This window comes from Mobula hypostoma, chromosome 9, assembly GCF_963921235.1.
Source record: "Mobula hypostoma chromosome 9, sMobHyp1.1, whole genome shotgun sequence".
Classification (NCBI taxonomy): Eukaryota; Metazoa; Chordata; class Chondrichthyes; order Myliobatiformes; family Myliobatidae; genus Mobula; species Mobula hypostoma.
In genome coordinates, this window is record NC_086105.1 from 86,799,432 (window position 1) to 86,820,426 (window position 20,995).

At 43.7% G+C, this 20,995-nt stretch overlaps 1 protein-coding gene across 7 annotated transcripts in view; it reads right to left on the minus strand.

Annotated features, from left to right (window-relative positions):
* LOC134351833 (myosin phosphatase Rho-interacting protein-like) overlaps positions 1 to 20,995 on the minus strand; it is a 313,354-nt gene that overhangs the window by 163,828 nt on the left and 128,531 nt on the right. For 5 of the 7 annotated variants that reach the window (XM_063058603.1, XM_063058608.1, XM_063058602.1 and 2 more), the window contains 2 exons: positions 17,091 to 17,274; positions 9,470 to 9,962 (listed from right to left, as the gene is read on the minus strand). In XM_063058603.1, the coding sequence (XP_062914673.1) occupies positions 9,470 to 9,962; positions 17,091 to 17,274 (677 nt within the window). The remainder of the gene's footprint in view (positions 1 to 9,469; positions 9,963 to 17,090; positions 17,275 to 20,995) is intronic. The other 2 variants (XM_063058605.1, XM_063058607.1) reach the window with 2 other exon arrangements.

Consider the following 20,995-nt stretch of genomic DNA (forward strand, 5'->3'; position numbering starts at 1 on the left):
GGTTCTGGCAACTGCATATTATTACCAGGGGAAGTGGTGTCCAACTGCTATACCTGACAACACATTTGCGTGATGAATCCATTAAGAAAACTTGCTTTACCAACACTTCAGTAAACAGTTTTGGAGCTCAACATTTCTCTGTCCCAAGTCAAAGAAAAATACATTAAACCTCTGCCAGCAACAGAACAGTGACCATTTTCACCTTCTCAAAAGCAAGTAGAGCACACAATAATCTTGTACTGACTGCTATTCACATACCCAAGAAAAATCTTATTCCTGGAGGCAGCTGAATAAGAAGCTGAACATTAGACAGTATTGGGTAATACTATCTAGCACCACATGGGGGCAACAGATCACCAAAATGATCAGATGATCTTTATCCCAGATAAACAAGACATTATTGCCTTTTATCATTCAGTATTTTGATAAATCTGCTGCTGCTTTTCAGAATTTTATGATATATTTATCTTAACTCTGGTCACTGCTCTTACAGCCACAAGTATTTCACTACCCTGCACCCTTACAGGGTAATAAACAACAGGGTAGCTTTTGGTCCAAAAATTCCAAGGTGGGGTGGGCTGAAACTCATAGATAACCCTCCCATGCTGAGGAAACCTTTCTTCACATCTTAGCAATTCATTTCCTGGGCCTGACGGAACATATACAGTAGATGATTGTCAAAACTTTTCACTGCAACGTTCCATTCCTCAAAATAGGTTTGCTCAGTGAACAGGAAATTTCGTCAGATATTTCTGTCCAGGCATTATTACTGGATTCATGGCAAGAAATTTTCCGCTTCCGATAAAGGCACATTGGAGATCACAGTGCAAAGAAAAATATTCCTCCAATTCCTTTTGTGCTCTAACTACCCAGTTTCTTTTGAATTACATCCCCACCACCACTGAGAGGGGTAGCCTTGTGTTTGGATGGTGCTGTTTTTGCAGGTTACTTTTAAATCTTAAGATGCAAGACTTAAGATGGAAAGATATAACAGGCTTGTAATGTCTTTTGGTCTTCAATATCCCAGAAATGGCATTTCCTTACATCTGGGTGAATAAGGTCACTGGAAATGTTCTACTTTAGTTTTGCACAGATGGACCTCTGTAAAATTCTGAGGCCAGAATGAGGAACTTGCAGATTTAGCTTTCTTTTATTTATTGGGAGATATAGCATGGTAACAGGCCCTGCCAGCCTAACGAGCATACACCACCCATTTACATCCTCGTGACCAATAATTCTTCTAACTTATAAATCTTTTGAAAACACAAAATACTCCGCAGATGCTGGAGTCAAAGCAACACTCACAACACACTGGAGAAACTCAGCAGGTCGGGCAGCATCCATGGAAACAGTCAACGTTTCAGGCCAGAACCCTTCGTCAGGACTGTAGAGGGAAGGGGCAGAGGCCCAATAAAGAAGGTGGGGGGAGGGTGGGAAGGAGAAGGCTGGTAGGTTCCAGGGGAAAAACCAGTAAGGGGAGATAAAGGGGTGGGGGAGGGGAAGCAGGGAGGGGTTAGGCAGGAAAGGTGAAGAAGGAATAGGGGAAAACACAATGGGTAGTAGAAGGAGGCGGAACCATGAGGGAGGTGATGGGCAGCTGGGGGAGGGGGCAGAGTGAAAGGAGAAAGGAGGGGGAGGGAATTACTGGAAGTTGGAGAATTCTATGTTCATACCAAGGGGCTGGAGACTACCTAGATGGTATATGAGGTGTTGCTCCTCCAACCTGAGAGCCTCATCATAGCAGTAGAGGAGGCCATGTATGGACATATCCGAATGGGAATGGGAAGCAGAGTTGAAGTGGGTGGCAACCGGGAGATCCTGTCTGTTGTGGCAGATGGAGTGGAGGTGCTTGACGAAGTGGTCCCCCAACCTGTGTCGGGTCTCACCGATGTAGAGGAGGCCACACTGGATGCAATAGATTATCCCAACAGACTCACAAGTGAAGTGTTGCCTCACTTGGAAGGATGGTTTGGGGCCCTGAATGGTGGCAAGAGAGGAGGTGTAGGGACAGGTATAGCACTTAAGCTTACAGGGATAAGTGCCAGGTGGGAGATCTGTGGGGAGGGACGTGTGGATCAGGGAGTCGCGGAGGGACCGATCCCTGCGGAAGGTGGAGAGGGGTGGAGAGGGAAAGATGTACTTAGTGGTGGGGTCCTGTTGAAGGTGGCGGAAATTGCGGAGGATAATGTGCTGGATCCGGAGGCTGGTGGGGTGGTGGGTGAGGACAAGGGGAACTCTGTCCCTGTTGTGGTGGCGGGAGGATGGGGTGAGGGCCAAAGTGCGGGAAATGGAGGAGATGCGGGTGAGGGCATCAATGATGACGGCAGAAGGGAAACCACAATCCTTAAAGAAAGAGGACATTTGAGATGTCCTAGAACAGAAAGCCTCATCCTGGGAGCAGATGCGGTGGAGACGGAGGAACTGGGAATAGGAATGGCATTTTTGTATGTGGCAGGGTGGGAAGAGGTATAGTCGAGATAGTAGACCCCACCACTAAGCACATCTTTCCCCCTCCATCCCTCTCTGCTTTCCACAGGGATCAGTCCCTCCGCAACTCCCTGATCCACACGTCCCTCCCCACGGATCTCCCACCCGGCACTTATCCCTGTAAGCGTAAGTGCTACGCCTGTCCCTACACCTCCACTCTTGCCACCTTTCAGGGCCCCAAACAGTCCTTCCAGGTGAGGTAATACTTCACTTTTGAGTCTGTTGGGGTCATCTATTGCATCTGGTGCTCCCGGTGCGGCCTCCTCTACATCGGTGAAACCCGATGCAGATTGGGTTGAGTACCTCCGCTCCGTCCGCCACAACAGACAGGATCTCCCGGTTGCCACCCACTTCAACTCTTCTTCACATTCCCATTCGGATATGTCCATACATGGCCTCCCCTACTGCCATGATGAGGCTAAACTCCAGTTGGAGGAGCAACACCTCATATACCGTCTAGGTAGTCTCCAGCCCCTTAGTATGAACATAGAATTCTCCAACTTCCAGTAATTCCCTCCCCCTCCCTTCCTCTATCCCTATTTCACTCTGTCCCCTCCCCCAGCTGCCTATCACCTCCCTCATGGTTCCGCCTCCTTCTACTACCCATTGCGTTTTCCCCTATTCCTTCTTCACCTTTCCTGCCTATCACCTTCCTGCTTCCCCTCCTCCACCCCTTTATCTTTCCCCTTACTGGTTTTTCACCTGGAACCTACCAGCCTTCTCCTTCCCACCCTCCCCCCACCTTCTTTATAGGGCCTCTGCCCCTTCCCTCTTCAGTCCTGACGAAGGGTTCCGGCCCGAAACGTTGACTGATCATTTCCACGGATGCTGCCCGACCTGCTGAGTTCCTCCAGCGTGTTGTGAGTGTTGCTACATCTTTTGAATGTGGGAGGAAACCTGAACACCCAGAGGAAACCCACATGGTCATTGGAAGAACACAAAAATTCCTTACCGACAGACAGAATTGAACCTGGGTCGCTGGTGCTTGACAGTGATATGCTAACTGTAACATTACTATGCCGCCCTTTACAGCATCCATTTATGCCTTGCACAAGCACATTTTTGCCTATATTATCATCTCCAAATTTTCCCTTTCCACTTAAGAGAAAAAACTGATGATACAATTATCCATCTGTGGGTGGGAACTTATGTAGAGCAGCAGTCCCCAACCACCGGGCTGCAAGGCATGTGCTACTGGGCCACGAGGAAACGATATGATTTGGCGATAGGAGTCACCTGCACCTTTCCTCATTCCCTGTCACGCCCACTGTTGAGCTTGAACACACGCGAGGTCATTACCTGCTCGTCGTCCACGTCAGCGCGGGAAGGAGATCAACTCCTCAAGCCTGCAAATGACGATGGGCTGAAAAGTATGTTTGACATAACATCTTTGCCGGCATTCTGGATCAAAGTCAAGACTAAAGATCCTGAGATAGCCACGAAAGCACTGAAAATGTTGCTTCCATTTCCAACATATCTCTGCAATGAATGCAACGAAAACTAAACTGCGGAATAAACTGGACATAAGGAACCCCCTTCGAGTATCGCTGTCTCCCATCACCCCTCGATAGGACCGTCTTGTTGCAGGGAAACAAGCCCAGGGCTCCCACTGATTCAGCGATATTGGTGTGTTGCAATGATTTTATATGTTCATATGGGGAACATATGTGCTGTGTGTTTAATATCCAAACGTTACTTAAAATGTTATGATGCTACTGACTTATAAGTGACTTATATAACCATATAACAATTACAGCACGGAAACAGGACATCTCGGCCCTTCTAGTCCGTGCCAAACGCTACTCTCACCTAGTCCCACCGAGCTGCACTCAGCCCATAACCCTCCATTCCTTTCCTGTCCATATACCTATCCAATTTTTCTTTAAATGATAATATCGAACCTGCCTCTACCAATTCTACTGGAAGTTCGTTCAACACTTACTTCAAGCTCCCCTGTTCTCCCTTGATAATTGACTTAGTACTATATTCATGCGAGGAAAATATGCGCTGCGTGTTTAATATTAAATTCGTTAAATAAACCCTTTTAGAAACAAAATTGAGTGTATTAGGCATTTATCACCGATATTCCGGTCGTGATTAACGCCCGCCTCCCAAACAAAATCGCCAAAAACGATTTGTAGAAAAAAATCGGCACGTACACGGATGCACACACTGGTGCCCACGCAAGGCTTCATGGTCATGGTAGTCTTTCTCGGGGTAAACACAACGTATTTGACTACTACTCTTGTCCATTGGCAACACTATCCCTCCCCCACCAGACCCCCGGGTCGGCCGGTCCACAAGAGTATTGTCAATAATCAACCGGTCTGCGGTACAAAAAAGGGTTGGGGACCCCTGATGTAGAGAACAAAGGTCTCTAGCTTGTTCACCATTCAGTTAGAAGACAGCTGATATACACCTTAGCTGCATCTACTTGATTTATTTCTGTAACCCTAATATGACTGACTAGTAACAACGTTGACCTAATGATCAGTTTTGGGAGAGAAGCGGGGTGATATTTTGTGATTTATAACATCCCTCAAGTATAGAAAGTTCATTCAGATAAAATCTCAGAACAGCTGAGCTTGGTCTGATCTATATGTAACTCCAACAGCACCAATATGCTTTACTTTTAAATTGCCTTTGAAATATTCTAGCAAACCACTTAGTTCAGAGATCAAGCAGTAATGCAGATCTAGTATTAGGTAACAAACAAATCAGGTCACAGATCTCTCAGTGGGTGAGCATCTGGGGGACAGTGACCATCGCTCCCTGGCCTTTAGCGTTATCATGGAAAAGGATAGAATCAGAGAGGACAGGAAAATTTTTAATTGGGGAAAGACAAATTATGAGGTTCTAAGGCTAGAACTTATGGGTGTGAATCGGGATGATGTTTTTGCAGGGAAATGTACAATGGACATGTGGTCGATGTTTAGAGATCTCTTGCAGGATGTTAGGGATAAATTTGTCCCGGTAAGGAAGATAAGGAATGGTAGGGTGAAGGAACCATTGGTGACAAGTGAGGTGGAAAATCCAGTCAGGTGGAAGAAGGCAGCATACATGAGGTTTAGGAAGCAAGGATCAGATGGGTCTATTGAGGACTATAGGGTAGCAAGAAAGGAGCTTAAGAAGGGGCTGAGAAGAGCAAGAAGGGGGCATGAGAAGGCCTTGGCAAGTAGGGTAAAGGAAAACCCCAGGCATTCTTACATACAAAACATAGAAAATAGGTGCAGGAGTAGGCCATTCAGCCCTTCAAGCCTGCACCGCCATTCAGTATGATCATGGCTGATCATCCAACTCAGAACCCTGTACCAGCCTTCCCCCCATACCCCCTGATCCCTTTAGCCACAAGGGCCATATCTAACTCCCTCGATCCCTTTAGCCACAAGGGCCATATCTAACTCCCTCAATCCCTTTAGCCACAAGGGCCATATCTAACTCCCTTCAATTATGTAAAGAAAAAAAGGATGACAGGAGTGAAGGTAGGACTGATTAGAGATAACGGTGGGAAGATGTGCCTGGAGGCTATGGAAGTGAGCAAGATCCTCAATGAATACTTCTCTTCGGTATTCACCAATGAGAGGGAACTTGACGACAGTGAGGACAATATGAGTGAGGTTGATGTTAAGGAAGAGGAGGTATTGGAGTTATTAAAATACATTAGGACGGATAAGTCCCCAGGGCCTGACGGAATATTCCCCAGGCTGCTCTATGAGGCTAGGGAAGAGATTGCTGAGCCTCTGGCTAGATCTTTATGTCCTCGTTGTCTACGGGAATGGTACTGGAGGATTGGAGGGAGGCGAATGTTGTCCCCTTGTTCAAAAAAGGTAGTAGGGATAGTCCGGGTAATTATAGACCTGTGAGCCTTACGTCTGTGGTGAGAAAGCTGATGGAAAAGATTCTTAGAGATAGGATCTATGGGCATTTAGAGAATCATGGTCTAATCAGGGACAGTCAGCATGGCTTTGTGAAGGGCAGATCGTGTCTAACAAGCCTGATAGAGTTCTTTGAGGAGGTGACCAGGCATATAGGTGAGGGTAGTACAGTGGATGTGATCTATATGGATTTTAGTAAGGTATTTGACAAGGTTTCACAGGGTAGACTTATTCAGAAAGTCAGAAGGCATGGGATCCAGGGAAGTTTGGCCAGGTGGATACAGAATTGGCTTGCCTGCAGAAGGCAGAGGGTGGTGGTGGTGGAGGGAGTACATTCAGATTGGAGGGTTGTGACCAGTGGTGTCCCACAGGGATCTGTTCTGGGACCTCTACTTTTCGTGATTTTTATTAGCGACCTGGATGTGGGGGTAAAAGGGTGGGTTGGCAAGTTTTGAGACGACACAAAGGTTGGTGGTGTTGTAGATAGTGTAGAGGATTGTCGAAGATTGCAGAGAGACATTGATAGGTTGCAGAAGTGGGCTGAGAAGTGGCAGATGGAGTTCAACCCAGAGAAATGTGAGGTGGTACACTTTGGAAGGACAAACTCCAAGGCATAGTACAAAGTAAATGGCAGGATACTTGGTAGTGTGGAGGAGCAGAGGGATCTGGGGGAACATGTCCACACATCCCTGAAAGTTGCCTCACAGGTAGATAGGGTAGTTAAGAAAGCTTATGGGGTGTTAGCTTTCATAAGTCGAGAGACAGAGTTTAAGAGTTGCGAGGTAATGATGCAGCTCTATAAAATTCTGGTTAGGCCACACTTGGAGTACTGTGTCCAGTTCCGGTCACCTTACTATAGGAAGGATGTGGAAGCATTGGAACGGGTAAAGCGGAGATTTACCAGGATGCTGCCTGGTTTAGAGAGTATAGATTATGATCAGAGATTAAAGGAGCTAGGGCTTTACTCTCTGGAGAGAAGGAGGATGAGAGGAGACATGATAGAGGTATACAAGATATTAAGAGGAATAGATAGAGTGGATATCCAGTGCCTCTTCCCCAGGGCACCACTGCTCAGTACAAGGGGACATGGCTTTAAGGTAAGGGGTGAGAAGTTCAAGGGGGATATTAGAGGAAGGCTTTTTACTCAGTGAGTGTTTGGTGCATGGAATACACTGCCTGAGTCAGTGGTGGAGGCAGGTACACGAGTGAAATTTAAGAGACTACTAGACAGGTATATGGAGGAATTTAAGGTGGGGGTTATATGGGAGGCAGGGTTTGAGGGTTGGCACATGGGCCGAAGGGCCTGTACTGTGCTGTACTATTCTATGTTCTATGACACACTATTTCTTTCCTTCTCTTGGCCTTTTCTGTTTCCCTTAAGTTTCCATGTTTAGGAATGTCACTTGGGAATCATTTTATTATTATACTAACAATCTTGATTAAATTCATGGTAGCAATGGAAAGGAAGGTCATTGTGGAGATCATAATAAACAACAACCTTGCACTCAACATCAGTAAGACCAAGGAAGTGATCATGGACTTCAGGGAGGGTAAGTCAAGGGAACATACACCAGTCGTTATCGAGGGATCTGCAGTGGAAATGGTGAGCAGTTCCATGTTCCTGGGTGACAACATCTCTGAAGATCTATCCTGGGCCCAACGTATTGATGCAATTACAAAGAAGGCACAAATGTGACTATATTTCATTAGATTTGATATGTCACCAAAGATGCTAGGTAAATTTCTACAGATGTACCATGAAGATCATTCTAATTGGTTCCTTCACCATCTGGTATGATGCAAAAGATCGGAAAAGACTACAGAATGTTACAAGCTCAGGCAGCTTCATCATGGGCATATTATTTAGGAGAAATCACACAAAAACAGAAACACATTTTAAAGAGAAATTCTTTGAGCTTTTTTAATGATCTTTGGTGATGATCAGTCACTTCAAACAGTATGTAAGGGAAATTTGATTCAAATAACCTGAGGGGATTTCTTCAAAGCAGATGTTGCTCTCTTTGCAGAAATCCTTCCTTAATGGCTATTAAAACAGTTTGAGACTCAAGTTGTTCACGTGTTTAATCAAGTTACTGCGTTATTCAGCCAGAGGGTGAGAAATCAGGCATAACCTGCCAAGCAAATAGAAACTCTTCGCTACCAGAAAACAAATTGTAAGCAATCCTTGTCATCTGGCATATCAGCAGTTTAGGGTTCCTGTGCTAATTCTTACATCATGTCCTGCAGAACCTGCTGGTTGCCCATCTTGCCCAATATCTCAGATATATATTTAATAGTGTACACAAATTGTTTTTAAAGAGTAAAGTTAAGGTACCGTGATCAAGGCCACGGTTCAAGAGGCCCTTTGATGCTCAACAGGTTTTCAGAGGCAAACCTAACTCTTGACCTTTAATCTACTGTAGGTCTGTTAGAGTAAGGTTCAGAAAACATATTTATTCTTCCATGCAATATGCAATTTTTCAAGTTGTCTACGAGGCCTTAACGATATTAAATTGTAAGCTTCCTAATACTTGCCGCGATATACAGGCTGTACACAAGTTAGACAATCATAAGCTGGGGAGGACTGTTGTTAAGACTTTTTTGGGTTAAGAGTCATGTCTATTGTAGAACATTGGTGAAAGGACTGGGTGCATTTTAAACAACGGATTAAATAACACACAGATAAACTGGGATGTAGATGTGAAAATGTAGTTGTTGATGTGACATAAATAGGAGAAAGCACCCCGAAGGCAAATTTAGTGAGTACTAGATGCCTCAGATAAATTCCAACCACTATCTTGCTGAGGAGGCCTCGATAAGGTTACAGAAACTGCAACAAGCTACAGTCTAAAATACATGCAAAATCTGAAAGGAGCAGCACTATATTTGAACATTTTTGTACAGCAGTCTCACTCATATTCTTAATATGTGTTGTAAATGAGATGTACAGTATTTCAGCAGCCAGGTCTTTTCAAGATCAATTTTTGCTTTAAATTAAAATAACAGGGGCTTAAGTGATTAAACTGTCAGAAACTATAGTGCATTAAATAATACATGAAAAAGGTCAGTCAAATTTAATATTAACAATGAATAATTTAATTTCTTACCTCCTTTCACGTCCAAATAAACGGTTCACTTCCATTCTACCAGGGCTGCAAGTTTGCAAATGCTGCTCATCGACCTGAAAGGCTTCTTTGTTGCTGATCCTTATGGCTCTGGGAACAACTGCAAACGCAGCATAGTTCTGTTTCATACTTTTAGCTGGGGAATGGCTTGGATGTTCCCCAAGCCTGCTGTTTGAGCTTCCTATGCTCACTGTAACATCACTGGTCTCGGAGTCCAAAGAGCTCTGGGAAGAGCTAATACAAGAACCATTGGAGAGGAGGTTACCTGTAGAAAGGAAAGAATTTCTGTACAGGCTAGAGCGGCAAGGGACTACCATGCCACTTTCAGAGGAACTATACCTGTCAGTGGTGTTGCTGCTAGGTGAAGAGGTTAAATGCTTTGAGTCAGGCTTCAGCTTCTCCAGAGAAAAGTAGCCACTCTCTACACGTTTCTTCTCCTGTCCATCCAGTTCGTCACCATTAATAACACCTTGTGCTATGTTTAGGAGGAAGACAACTTGTTTATAAACAGAACAATATTCATTGAATCTGTACCTGTGCACATGACAATAAACTCAACTTGTGTATGAAGATACAATTATCCTGAAAACAAGTCAAACATTCTCATCATGTCACTGTAAATTAAATACAATAAAAAGCAGTAGAGATTTACACTCACTAGTGAATGTAAATTATATGGTGAACTGCTGCTCTCTATCCTAGTTCCAATCAAGAGTTACTCTTGCAAAGCAATTAACAAAGGCCACTAGGACAATAAGAAAGTATATTTTAATCAAGTCTATAGTTAGTTATGAGTTTGTGTTAAAAGAAAACCCTGAAAATTTAATTATATCACTGTACTAAGTGATTTGGCTAGTTTAAGTTGGCTAAAATACAGGTGCTGAATTACTCAAAAACGCTTTTGGTGGAGCTTGAGATCACATAAGCCATTTCTTGTGGTGAGTAAGCATGAAACTGAAAAAGCGAGCAAGGTCTGTCAGTACGTCTGGCAGACCTCAAGGTCACTTGAACATAGAACAGTAAAGCACATTACAGACCCCTCAGCCCACAATGTTCTGCCAACACTTTAACCTACTCCAAGAACAATCTAACCCTTCCTTTCCAAATAGCCTTCCATTATTCATTCATCCATTAGCCATTTCGACCCTGGGAAAAAGTCTCTGGCTCTCCACTCGATCTATGCAACTTATCATCTTGTATATTTCTATCAAGTCTCCTCTCATTCTCCTTCGCTTCAAAGTGAAAAGCCTGACTTTGCTCAACCAGTCTTCATAAAACATGCTCTTTAATCCAGGCAGCATCCTGGTAAATCTCCTCTGTACCCTCTTTGACGTTCCCATATCCTGCCATTAAATAATGAGGTGACCAGAATGGAACACAACACTCCAAGTGTGGTTCAACTGAGTTTTATAGAGCTACAACATTAACTCAAGGCTCTTGAACTCAATCCCTCGACTAATGAAGGTCAACACGACATACACCTTATTTGATTGGGGAACCTTTATCGAGCACTGTGACTGCTTGATCAGTGAGAATGACTCCAGGAGCAGTGTTATGTTCTTTGTGTAAGATGTGATAATTCTGGGAGTCCTCCAACCTCCCAGATAATCACATCTGCACCAGATGCACCGAGCTGCAGCTCCTCAGAGAACATATTAAGGAACTGGAGGTGCAACTGGATGATCTTTGGCTCATACGGGAAACTGAGGAAGTGATAGATAAAAGCTACAGGGAGGTAGTTACCCCTAGGTTGCAGGAGGCAAATAACTGGGTGACTACCAGAAGGAAGGGAAATGGGCAGTCAGTACAGAGTACCACTGTGGCTATTCCCCTCAAGAATAAGTATACCACTACGGACACTTGACAGAGACCACGTACCAGGAAGGAGCTGCAGTGACCAGGTCTCTTGCACTGAGTCTGGCATTGTGACTCAGAAGAGAAGGACTGCAGGAGAGTCCATAGTCAGAGGAACAGAGACGAGATTCTATGGGCATAGAAGAGACACCTGGATGGAATGTTTCAGATCGGGTCCTTGGCATTCTAAAGAGGGAGGATGAGCAGCCAGACTTCATGGTACATATTGGCATCCGTGACATAGATAGGGAAGGCGAGGGGGAACTTGTAGAAGGCGTACAAGATGGCTTTTTAGAGCAGCTCATGGTTGAGCTCACTGGGGGGGTTCAGCTATTCTGGATTGGGTGGTATGCAATGAATCAGAATTGATTAGAGAGCTTAGGGCCACTGTTCATATTATGACAGAAATCACCCTGCAACTTGAGAGGGAGAAGCTAAAGTCAGATTTATCAGTATTTCAGTGGAGTAAAGGAAATTACAGAGGCATGAGAGAAGAGTTGGCCAAAGTTGATTGGTAGGGGAAACTAGCAGGGACGACAGCACAGCAGCAATGGTTGGAATTTCAAGGAGCAATTTGGAAGGTGCAAGATAGGTATATCCCAAAGAAGTAGTAGTATTCTACAGGCAAGATGACACAACCATGGCTGTCAAGGGAATTTGAGGGCAAGATAAAAGCCAAAGAGAAGGCATATAATAGAGCAAAAATTAGTGGGAAGTTAGAGGATTGGGAAGCCTTTAAACTCCAACAGAAGGCAACTAAAAATAGTCATATAGAGGGAAAAGATGGAATACGACAGTAAGCTAAAAAATAATATAAAAGGAGACTGAAAGTTTCTTCAAATGCATAGAGTAATAGTGAGGAGAGAGGTGTGATCTGTACAAAAGGGACAGGTTGCACTTAAATCAGAGAGGGACCAATATTTTTGCGAGCAGGTTTACTAGAGCTGTTGGGAGTGGTTTAAACCAATATGACAGGGAGATGGGAACCAGTATGACAGAGCTGAGGATGAGCCAGCAGGTTTACAAGTAGATGATAGGAGTAATATGAACGAAAAGAAGGACTAGCCAATGACTGGATACAAGTGCAGACAGTGCAAAGATTTCAATTGTAGCACAGAGGCAAAATTCAAAAGGGTGAAGAATGCAGGATGAAGGTGCTGTATTTAAATGTGCGTAGCATTCGGAATAAGGTGGACGAACTCGTGGCACAATTAGAGATCGGTCGGTATGATGTTGTGGGCATCACTGTGGCTCAAAGGAGGCCATAGTTAGGAGTTCAATATACTTTGTATCGACAGGGCAAGCAGGAAAGCACAGGAAGTGGTGTAGCTCTGTTGGTAAGAGATAGAATTACATCTTTAGAAAGAGGTGACAAAGGGTCAGATAAAGTTGAGTCTTTGCAGGTGGAGTTAAGAAACTGCAAGGGTAAAAAAACCATTATGGGAATCATATATAGGCCTCCAAATAGTAGCCAAGATGTGGGCTTGGGATTGCAAAGGGAGCTGGAAGAGGCATGTATCAAGGGTAATTACCCTTAATGTCACAATTGTAATGGTGAATGCCTATGAGATGGCTTTTTTAGACCAGTTTGTGCTTGAGCCTACCAGGGGAAAGGCTATCGTAGATTGGGTGTTATGTAATAACCGAGATCATATTATGGAGCTTAGCATAAAGAAAACCTGAGGAGGCAGTGATCATAATATGATTGAATTCATACTTCAGAGATGGCTGAAGTTTCTGGGATATGTCCCACAGAAGAAGTCGTTTTCAGATGGTAGGGGTAGCCAACTGTAGCTGACAAGGGAAGTTAAAGACTTCATAAAAGCCAAGGGAAGGGCATATAAGATAGCAAAAGTGAGTGGGAAGATGGATAATTGGGAAGCTTTTAAAATCCAACAAAAGGCAACTAAAAGTTATAAGAAAGGAAAAGATGAAATATGAGGGCAAACCACCCAATAATATAAAGCACGATACTAAGAGTTTTTTTTCCCAGTTACATAAAGAATAAAATGGAGATGAAGTTGATATTGGACCACTGGAAAATGATGCTGATGAGCTAGTAATGGGGGCAAAGAAATGGCAGATGAACTTGATGAGTACTTTGCATCAGTTTTCACTGTGGAAGATACTAGAGGTCTGCCAGAAGTCCGTGAGAGTTAGGGAGCAGGAGTGAGTGCCATTCCCATTACAGAGGAAAAGGTGCGAGGCAAACTCAAAGGTCTTAAGGTGGATAAGTCACCTGGACTAGATGGACTACATCCCAGAGTCCTGAGAGAGGTTGCTGAAGAGATAACAGATGCATTGGTCATGATCTTTCAAGAATCACTTGATTCTTGCATGATCCTAGAGCAGGGGTCCCCAACCTTCTTTGTACCGCGGATCGGTTTAATATTGACAATATTCTTGCAGACCGGCCAACGGTGGGGGTGTTCAAGTTCAACAGTGCGTGACAGGGAATGAGGAAAGGTGCAGCTGACTCATATCATTTTATATCGCCAAATCATATTGTTTCCTCGCACATCTTTGCGGCCCGGTGGTTGGGGACCACTGTCCTAGAGAACTGAAAGATTGCAAATGTCACTCCACTCTTTAAGAAGGGAGGAGGGCAAAGGAAAGGAAATTATAGGCCAGTTAGCCTAAGCTCAGTGGTTGGGAAAGTGTTGGAGTCTACTACAAAGGATGAAGTTTCGCCATACTTGGAGGCCGATGATAAAAATAAGTCAATGTCAGCAGCATCTGCTCAGGTGCCTCACATGAGATGCTTAACAACTTAAAATCCTATGGTATTACAGGAGATGTACTGGCACGGATAGAGGAATGGCTGACAGGCAGGAGGCAGAGAATGGAAACAAAGAGGGCCTTTTCTGGTTGGCCACTGGTGACTAGTGGTGCTCCTCAGGGGTCAATATTGGGATTGCTACATTTCACATTGTTTGTCAATGATTTAGATAATGGAATTGATGGTCTTGTGGCAAAGTTTGCTGATGATACAAAGATAGGTGGAGGGGTAGATAGTGCTGAGGAAGTAATATGATTGCAACAGGACTTAGACAAATTAGAAGAACGGGCAAAAATGTGGCAGATGGAATACAGTGTAGGGAAACGTGTGATCATCCATTTTGGTAAAAGGAACCAAAGTGAAGACTATTATCTAAGGGGAAGAAAATTCAAACATCAGTGGTGCAGAGGGACTTGGGAGTCCTTGTGCAAGACCTCAGAAGGTTTATTTATAGGATGAGTCTATGGTAAAGAAGGTTAATGCAACATTGGCATTTATTTCAAAGGAAATAGAATATAAAAGCAAGGAGATAATGCTGAGCCTTTATAAGACACTAATCAGGCCGCACTTGGAATATTGTCAACAGTGTTGAGCCCCATATCTCAGAAAGGATGTGTTGTCATTGGCGAGAGTACAGAGAAGATTCACGAGGATGATTCCAGGAATGAAGGGGTTAACATATGAGGAGCAGTTGGCAGCTTTGGGCTTGTACTCACTTAAATTTAGAAGAATACGGGGGGGGTGGGGGGGGGGAAGTCTCATGAAACCTACTGAATGTTGAAAGGACTAGATAAGGTGGATGTTTCTTATGGTGGGTGTATCCAGAACTAGAGGGTACCTTCAAAACTGAGCGGTGACCTATTAGAACAGAGGTAAGTAGGGATTTTTATTTAGCCAGAGAATAGTGAGTCTGTGGAATGTTGTCCATGGGTATATTTAAAGTGGAAGTTGATAGTTTCCTCAAACACGAGGAAATCTGTAGATGCTGGAATTTCAAGCAACACACATAAAATGTTGCTGGTGAATGCAGCAGGCCAGGCAGCCTCTCTAGGAAAAGGTACAGTCGACGTTTCGAGTCTCAGCCCGAAACGTCAACTGTACCTCTTCCTAGAGAGGCTGCCTGACCTGCTGCGTTCAACAGCAACTTTTATGTGTGTTGGTAGTTTCCTGATCGGTAAGGGCATCAAAGGATATAGCAAGAGGGCAGGTATATGGGGTTGAGTGGGTTCCAGGATCAGCTATGATGGAATGGTGGATCAGATTCGAAGGGCTGAATGGCCTAATTATGCTCCCATGTCTTATGGTCTGATAGATATCGCACTATTGGAAAATGATGCTAGAGAGGCAGTAATGGAGGACAAGGAAATGACAGACAAATTGAGTTCGTATTTTGCATCAGTCTTCACTGTGGAAGACACTAGCAGTATGCCAGAAGATTAAGAGTAGGCATAAGTGAATGAAGTTGCCGTTACTAGGAAGATGACACTTGGGAAACTGGAAGTTCTGAAGGTAGATAAGTCACCAGAAAATCTGAACCAGATTGTCTACACGCCAGGGTTTGGAAAGAGGTGGTTGAAGAGATTGTTGAGGTAAAAGAATCATTAGATTGTGGCATTGTTCCTTAGGACTGGAAAATTGCAAATCGAGGCAGAAGGAAGGAAATTATAGGCCAGTTAGTCTGACCTCAGTGGTTGGGAAGATGTTAGCATCAATTGTTAAGGATATGGTTTTGGGGTATTTGGAAGCACATGATAAAATATGCCAAAGTTGTGGATGTAGGTGTGATCACATTACAGACAAGTTTAAATTTATTTGGATGGGAGAGCTATAGTCCAGGTACAGGTTAATGTGATTAGGCAGAACAACAGTTTGGCATGGACTAGATGTTTCTCTGCTGTAGTGCTCTAAAACAGGGGTTCCCAACCTGGGGTCCACAGACCCCTCGGTTAATGGTAAGGCTCCATGACATTAAATAGGTTGTGAACCCCTGCTCTAAAAAGACCTTGGAATTGTCATCTGAAAACAATCCAGACTGTCTTCATGCAACTTTTTAATTAAATTTGTTTCCATACTCTGCTCTTACACTCTATTCTTATTATTGCAAATTAATCTGACAAATCATTGCAATAAGTTTTACAATCAAATCTCGTGATTTAACTTCCTCAAAGTTACTTTTATACTTTATGCTTTATTTACAGTCCAGGACTGGAATTGATTCTAACCTTGTGCATTGTCTGTGTAGGGTTTGCACATTCCTCCGAGGTATTCCAATTTCATCCCATATCCAACAGGGAGAGTTTACAGTAGCCACCTACTCTACCAGCACAGGAGTTACAATGAAATGAGGGGGAAAAGGGACGAATTGGATTTCTTTTCTGGGAGCTAATATGGTCTCTATGGACAGAATGGCCTTCTGCATCATAGAAAACTAGTTAAACACTTTTACAACCAGCATCTGAAGGTCTCTGACACTTCATTTTTAATTAGTACATAGATAGTTTTACTTCAACTGTGTTCTTAAATTAGTGGTACATGTCAGTAAACAGCTTCATTTTGAATAATTGAATTCTGGGAATATCCTGAATCACAACTAAGAACTCCCTACTGTTGTCAGGCAGTTTCTATGAAAATGAACATTGACAGAGAAAAAAGTATGCTCTAATTTAGTAGATCCAACAGTGAAACACAAAGCCTTGGTCAAATTCTGAACGTGTTGGGACAAAAAAGTGGAATATTACATCAGAAAATCATCAGGAAATATGCAGTAACTGGCTACTTAAACTGGGGGAAGGTGTTGTGATCCCACCCCGCACCATGGAATTGGCAGCTTCACCAGACGAGTGGATTTCAACAAAATAAGCCAATTTACAGCAAATAGCAGGTAGAACCAGCATTATAGGAGAATTAAAATCCCAGATTAGCTTGCTGCCCTTATCCCAGCCCAGCCCAATCCCTATTGTATACTCTCACCTTCTTTAGGTATTGCTGTTGATCCAAAAGACTGGGTCTGTGAAGAACTTCTTGGCAGGGTATTGGCAACATGTGGATCCTTGTTCTTAAACTCTTCTTGCCAGAGTGTTGACTTGGTACTAGGAACCCTCTCATCACTTGGTATACTGCTACTGGTAACTGCAACTTTAGCAGGTCCAGGTTCCTGTAATAAGCAAGACCACAGTGTCTATTTAGTACTTACAAAATATCCATTCATTATCTGATTTGTATTAAATTAGGAAAGCAATATGTTAAATATCTAAATTAATAAAGGTTACCAATAATTTGTGAAATGGAATTCAGATAAGCCCAAATTTACATGGGGAAGCCTTCAGCAACTGATATTCTTTGATTAAATGACAGGAACTGGGAAACAGACAGGATTTCAGCTTTAAGTGACAGCGTCTCATGCAACAGATTGACTAGTGGTTTAATGGCAACCGGTCTGAACTTCAGGCCAGCGGTCCCGGCTTTGAATCCAGCCGGTTCCTAACACACTTTCCACCCATGTTCTGTTGAGCGTCAAGCTAGCAACTCGGTCTCGTAAAAAACAGACAAATGCTGAAGAAACAGCAAGGTCACCACCCAATACGCCACAAGGTACAGAAAGGAACTAACGTGAAACAGATATCACCATACGTTATAAATACTGTGCAATGGCACAATAAAAAAGCTAACTTTGTACTAAAGTATCTTAAGTCAATTAAATAAGTCAACTCGCAAACCTGACTGCCATTGTGGATAACAACCATGACGACCTACTCTGTCAAAAGCTTTTCTACCTTTATATTTTGTAAATACAAAACCCAGTAGGGTCACTCCTAGTATTGTTTGAGCCCACTTCAGTTTATCCAGGAAGAGCTCACTAAAACACGTTTCCTGGTATTTTTCCAAAAATATGCTTTCAGTTAATTCAATTTCCACAAAAAAAGGGATTCTTTTTACAGTTTTTGTGCATAGAAATTCAATGCACTATACCCATTACTTAGATTCAATAGTGAGGCAGGGTTAGAAGGCATGGGATCCAGGGAAGTTTGGCCAGGTGGATTCAGAATTGGCTTGCCTGCAGAAGGCAGAGGGTGGTGGTGGAGGGAGTACATTCAGATTGGAGGAATGTGACTAGTGGTGTCCCACAAGGATCTGTTCTGGGACCTCTACTTTTCGTGATTTTTATTAACGACCTGGATGTGGGGGTAGAAGGGTGGGTTGGCAAGTTTGCAGACGACACAAAAGTTGGTGGTGTTGTAGATAGTGTAGAGGATTGTCAAATATTACAGAGAGACATTGATATGATGCAGAAGTGGGCTGAGAAGTGGCAGATGGAGTTCAACCCGGAGAAGTGTGAGGTGGTACACTTTGGAAGGACAAACTCCAAGGCAGAGTACAAAGTAAATGGCAGGATACTTGGTAGTGTGGAGGAGCAGAGGGATCTCGGGGTACATGTCCACAGATCCCTGAAAGTTGCCTCACAGGTGGATAGGGTAGTTAAGAAAGCTTATGGGGTGTTAGCTTTCATAAGTCGAGGGATAGAGTTTAAGAGTCGCGATGTAATGATGCAGCTCTATAAAACTCTGGTTAGGCCACACTTGGAGTATTGTGTCCAGTCCTGGTCACCTCACTATAGGAAGGATGTGGAAGCATTGGAAAGAGTACAGAGGAGATTTACCAGGATGCTGCCTGGTTTAGAAAGTATGCATTATGATCAGAGATTAAGGGAGCTAGGGCTTTACTCTTTGGAGAGAAGGAGGATGAGAGGAGACATGATAGAGGTGTACAAGATAATAAGAGGAATAGATAGAGTGGATAGCCAGCGCCTCTTCCCTAGGGCACCACTGCTCAATACAAGAGGACATGGCTTTAAGGTAAGGGGTGGGAAGTTCAAGGGGGATATTAGAGGAAGGTTTTTTACTCAGAGGGTGGTTGGTGCGTGGAATGCACTACCTGAGTCAGTGGTGGAGGCAGATACACTAGTGAAGTTTAAGAGACTACTAGACAAGTATATGGAGGAATCTAAGGTGGGGGCTTATATGGGAGGCAGGGTTTGAGGGTCAGCACAACATTGTGGGCCGAAGGGCCTGTACTGTGCTGTACTATTCTATGTTCTATGTCGCTTTAATCAGAATAAAATTTAATATCACCACCATATGTTGTAAAATCTGTTAATTCTACATAAGCAGTACAATGAAATACATTAAGTAAGTTACATGGTGTGCGCGCATGTGTGTGTGTTTCAAATAGTTGTTAAAATAAGTAGTGCAAAATAACAGAAATGAAAAAATAATGTGTAGTGTTCATGGGTTCAACGTCCATTTAGAAATTGGATGACAGAGGGGAAGAAGCTGTTCCTGAGCCTCCTTCCCAGCAGTAAGTGTAAAGAAGGCACGTCCAGGGTAGTGGAGATACTTAATGATGGATGCCTACTTCCTAAGGCACCACTCCTTGAAGACGTCTTGGATACTAGGGAGGCTGGTACCCATGATGGAGCTGACTAATCTTACAAGCCTCTGTAACTTATTTTGATCTTGTACAGTAGCGCCCCCCCCCATTCCATAGCAGACAGTGATGTAGCCAGCCAGAATGCTCTCCACAGTACATTTGTAGAAGTTTTTGAGTGTCTTAGTTGACAGATCACATCTCCTCAAACCACGTCTTGCTTTCTTTATAGCCTTCTGCAATACATTGTGTCCAGGTTAGGTCCTCAGAGATATCGATATCCAGGAACTTGAAATTGCTCACTTTCTCTAATTCTGATCCCTCTATGAGGATTGATTTGTATTCCCTCATCTTGCCCTTTCTGAAGGCCGGCTGGTGGTGCAATGGCATCAGCACTGGACTCCGGAGTGAAGGGTCCTGAGTTCAAATCCAAGTCAGGCCACCCCCTCCGAGCACACTTTCCATCCGTGCCGGGTTGAGCGTCGAGCTAGCCACTCAGCCTCGTAAAAAAACAAGGGTCGAGTCAGGAACGTTCATATTGTGACCCAGTTAAACCAAAAGGAGACCAATCCTGACACCACGCGCCAGACAAGAATAGCTGACTGTCTTGTGCGACACGCTAAAAAAAACCCTTCCTGAAGTCGACAATCAGCTTTGATCTTGCTGATGTTGAGTGCAAGATTGTTGCTGCGACACCACTCAACTAACAGGTGCATCTCGCTCCTGTATTTCGTCACCATCTGAGATTCTGCCAACGATGGCGTACCATCAGCAATTTATGAATGGCATTTGAGTTGTGCCTAGCCACACAGTCATGAGTGTAGAGAGAGTAAAGCAGTGAGCAAAGCACACATCCCTGTGGTATCGCCAGTGTTAATTGTCAGCGAGTTGGAAATGTTATTTCCAAACTGCAGATTGTGGTCTTCCATTAGGAAGTCTAGGATCCAGTTGCAGAGGAGGTAGAGAGGCTTAGGTTCTGTAGCTTTTCATTCAAGACTGTAAGAATGATGGTATTAAACGCTGTGCTACAGTCAATAACCAGCATCCTGACATAGGTATTTGCATTGTCCAGGTGATCCAAGGCTGCATAGAGAATCGCTGAGATCATCTCCTGTATAGACCTATTGTGGCGATAGGCAAATTGTAATGCATCCAGGTCCTTCCTGAGGCAGGAGTTGATTCTAGCCATTACCAACCACTCAAAGCATTTCATCACCATAGATGTGAGTGGTACTGGCTGATTGTCATTGAGCAGCTCACCCTGTTTTTCTTGGGCACTGGTATAATTATTGCCCTTTTGAAGCAGGTGGGAACTTCCAAGTGTAGCAGTGAGAGATCAAAAATGTCTTTGATTGGCACAGGTTTCAGAGCCTTACCAGGTACTCCATCGGTCTTGTGAGGATTCACCCTTCTAAAAGACAGCCTGACGTCAGCCTCCAAGATAGAGATCA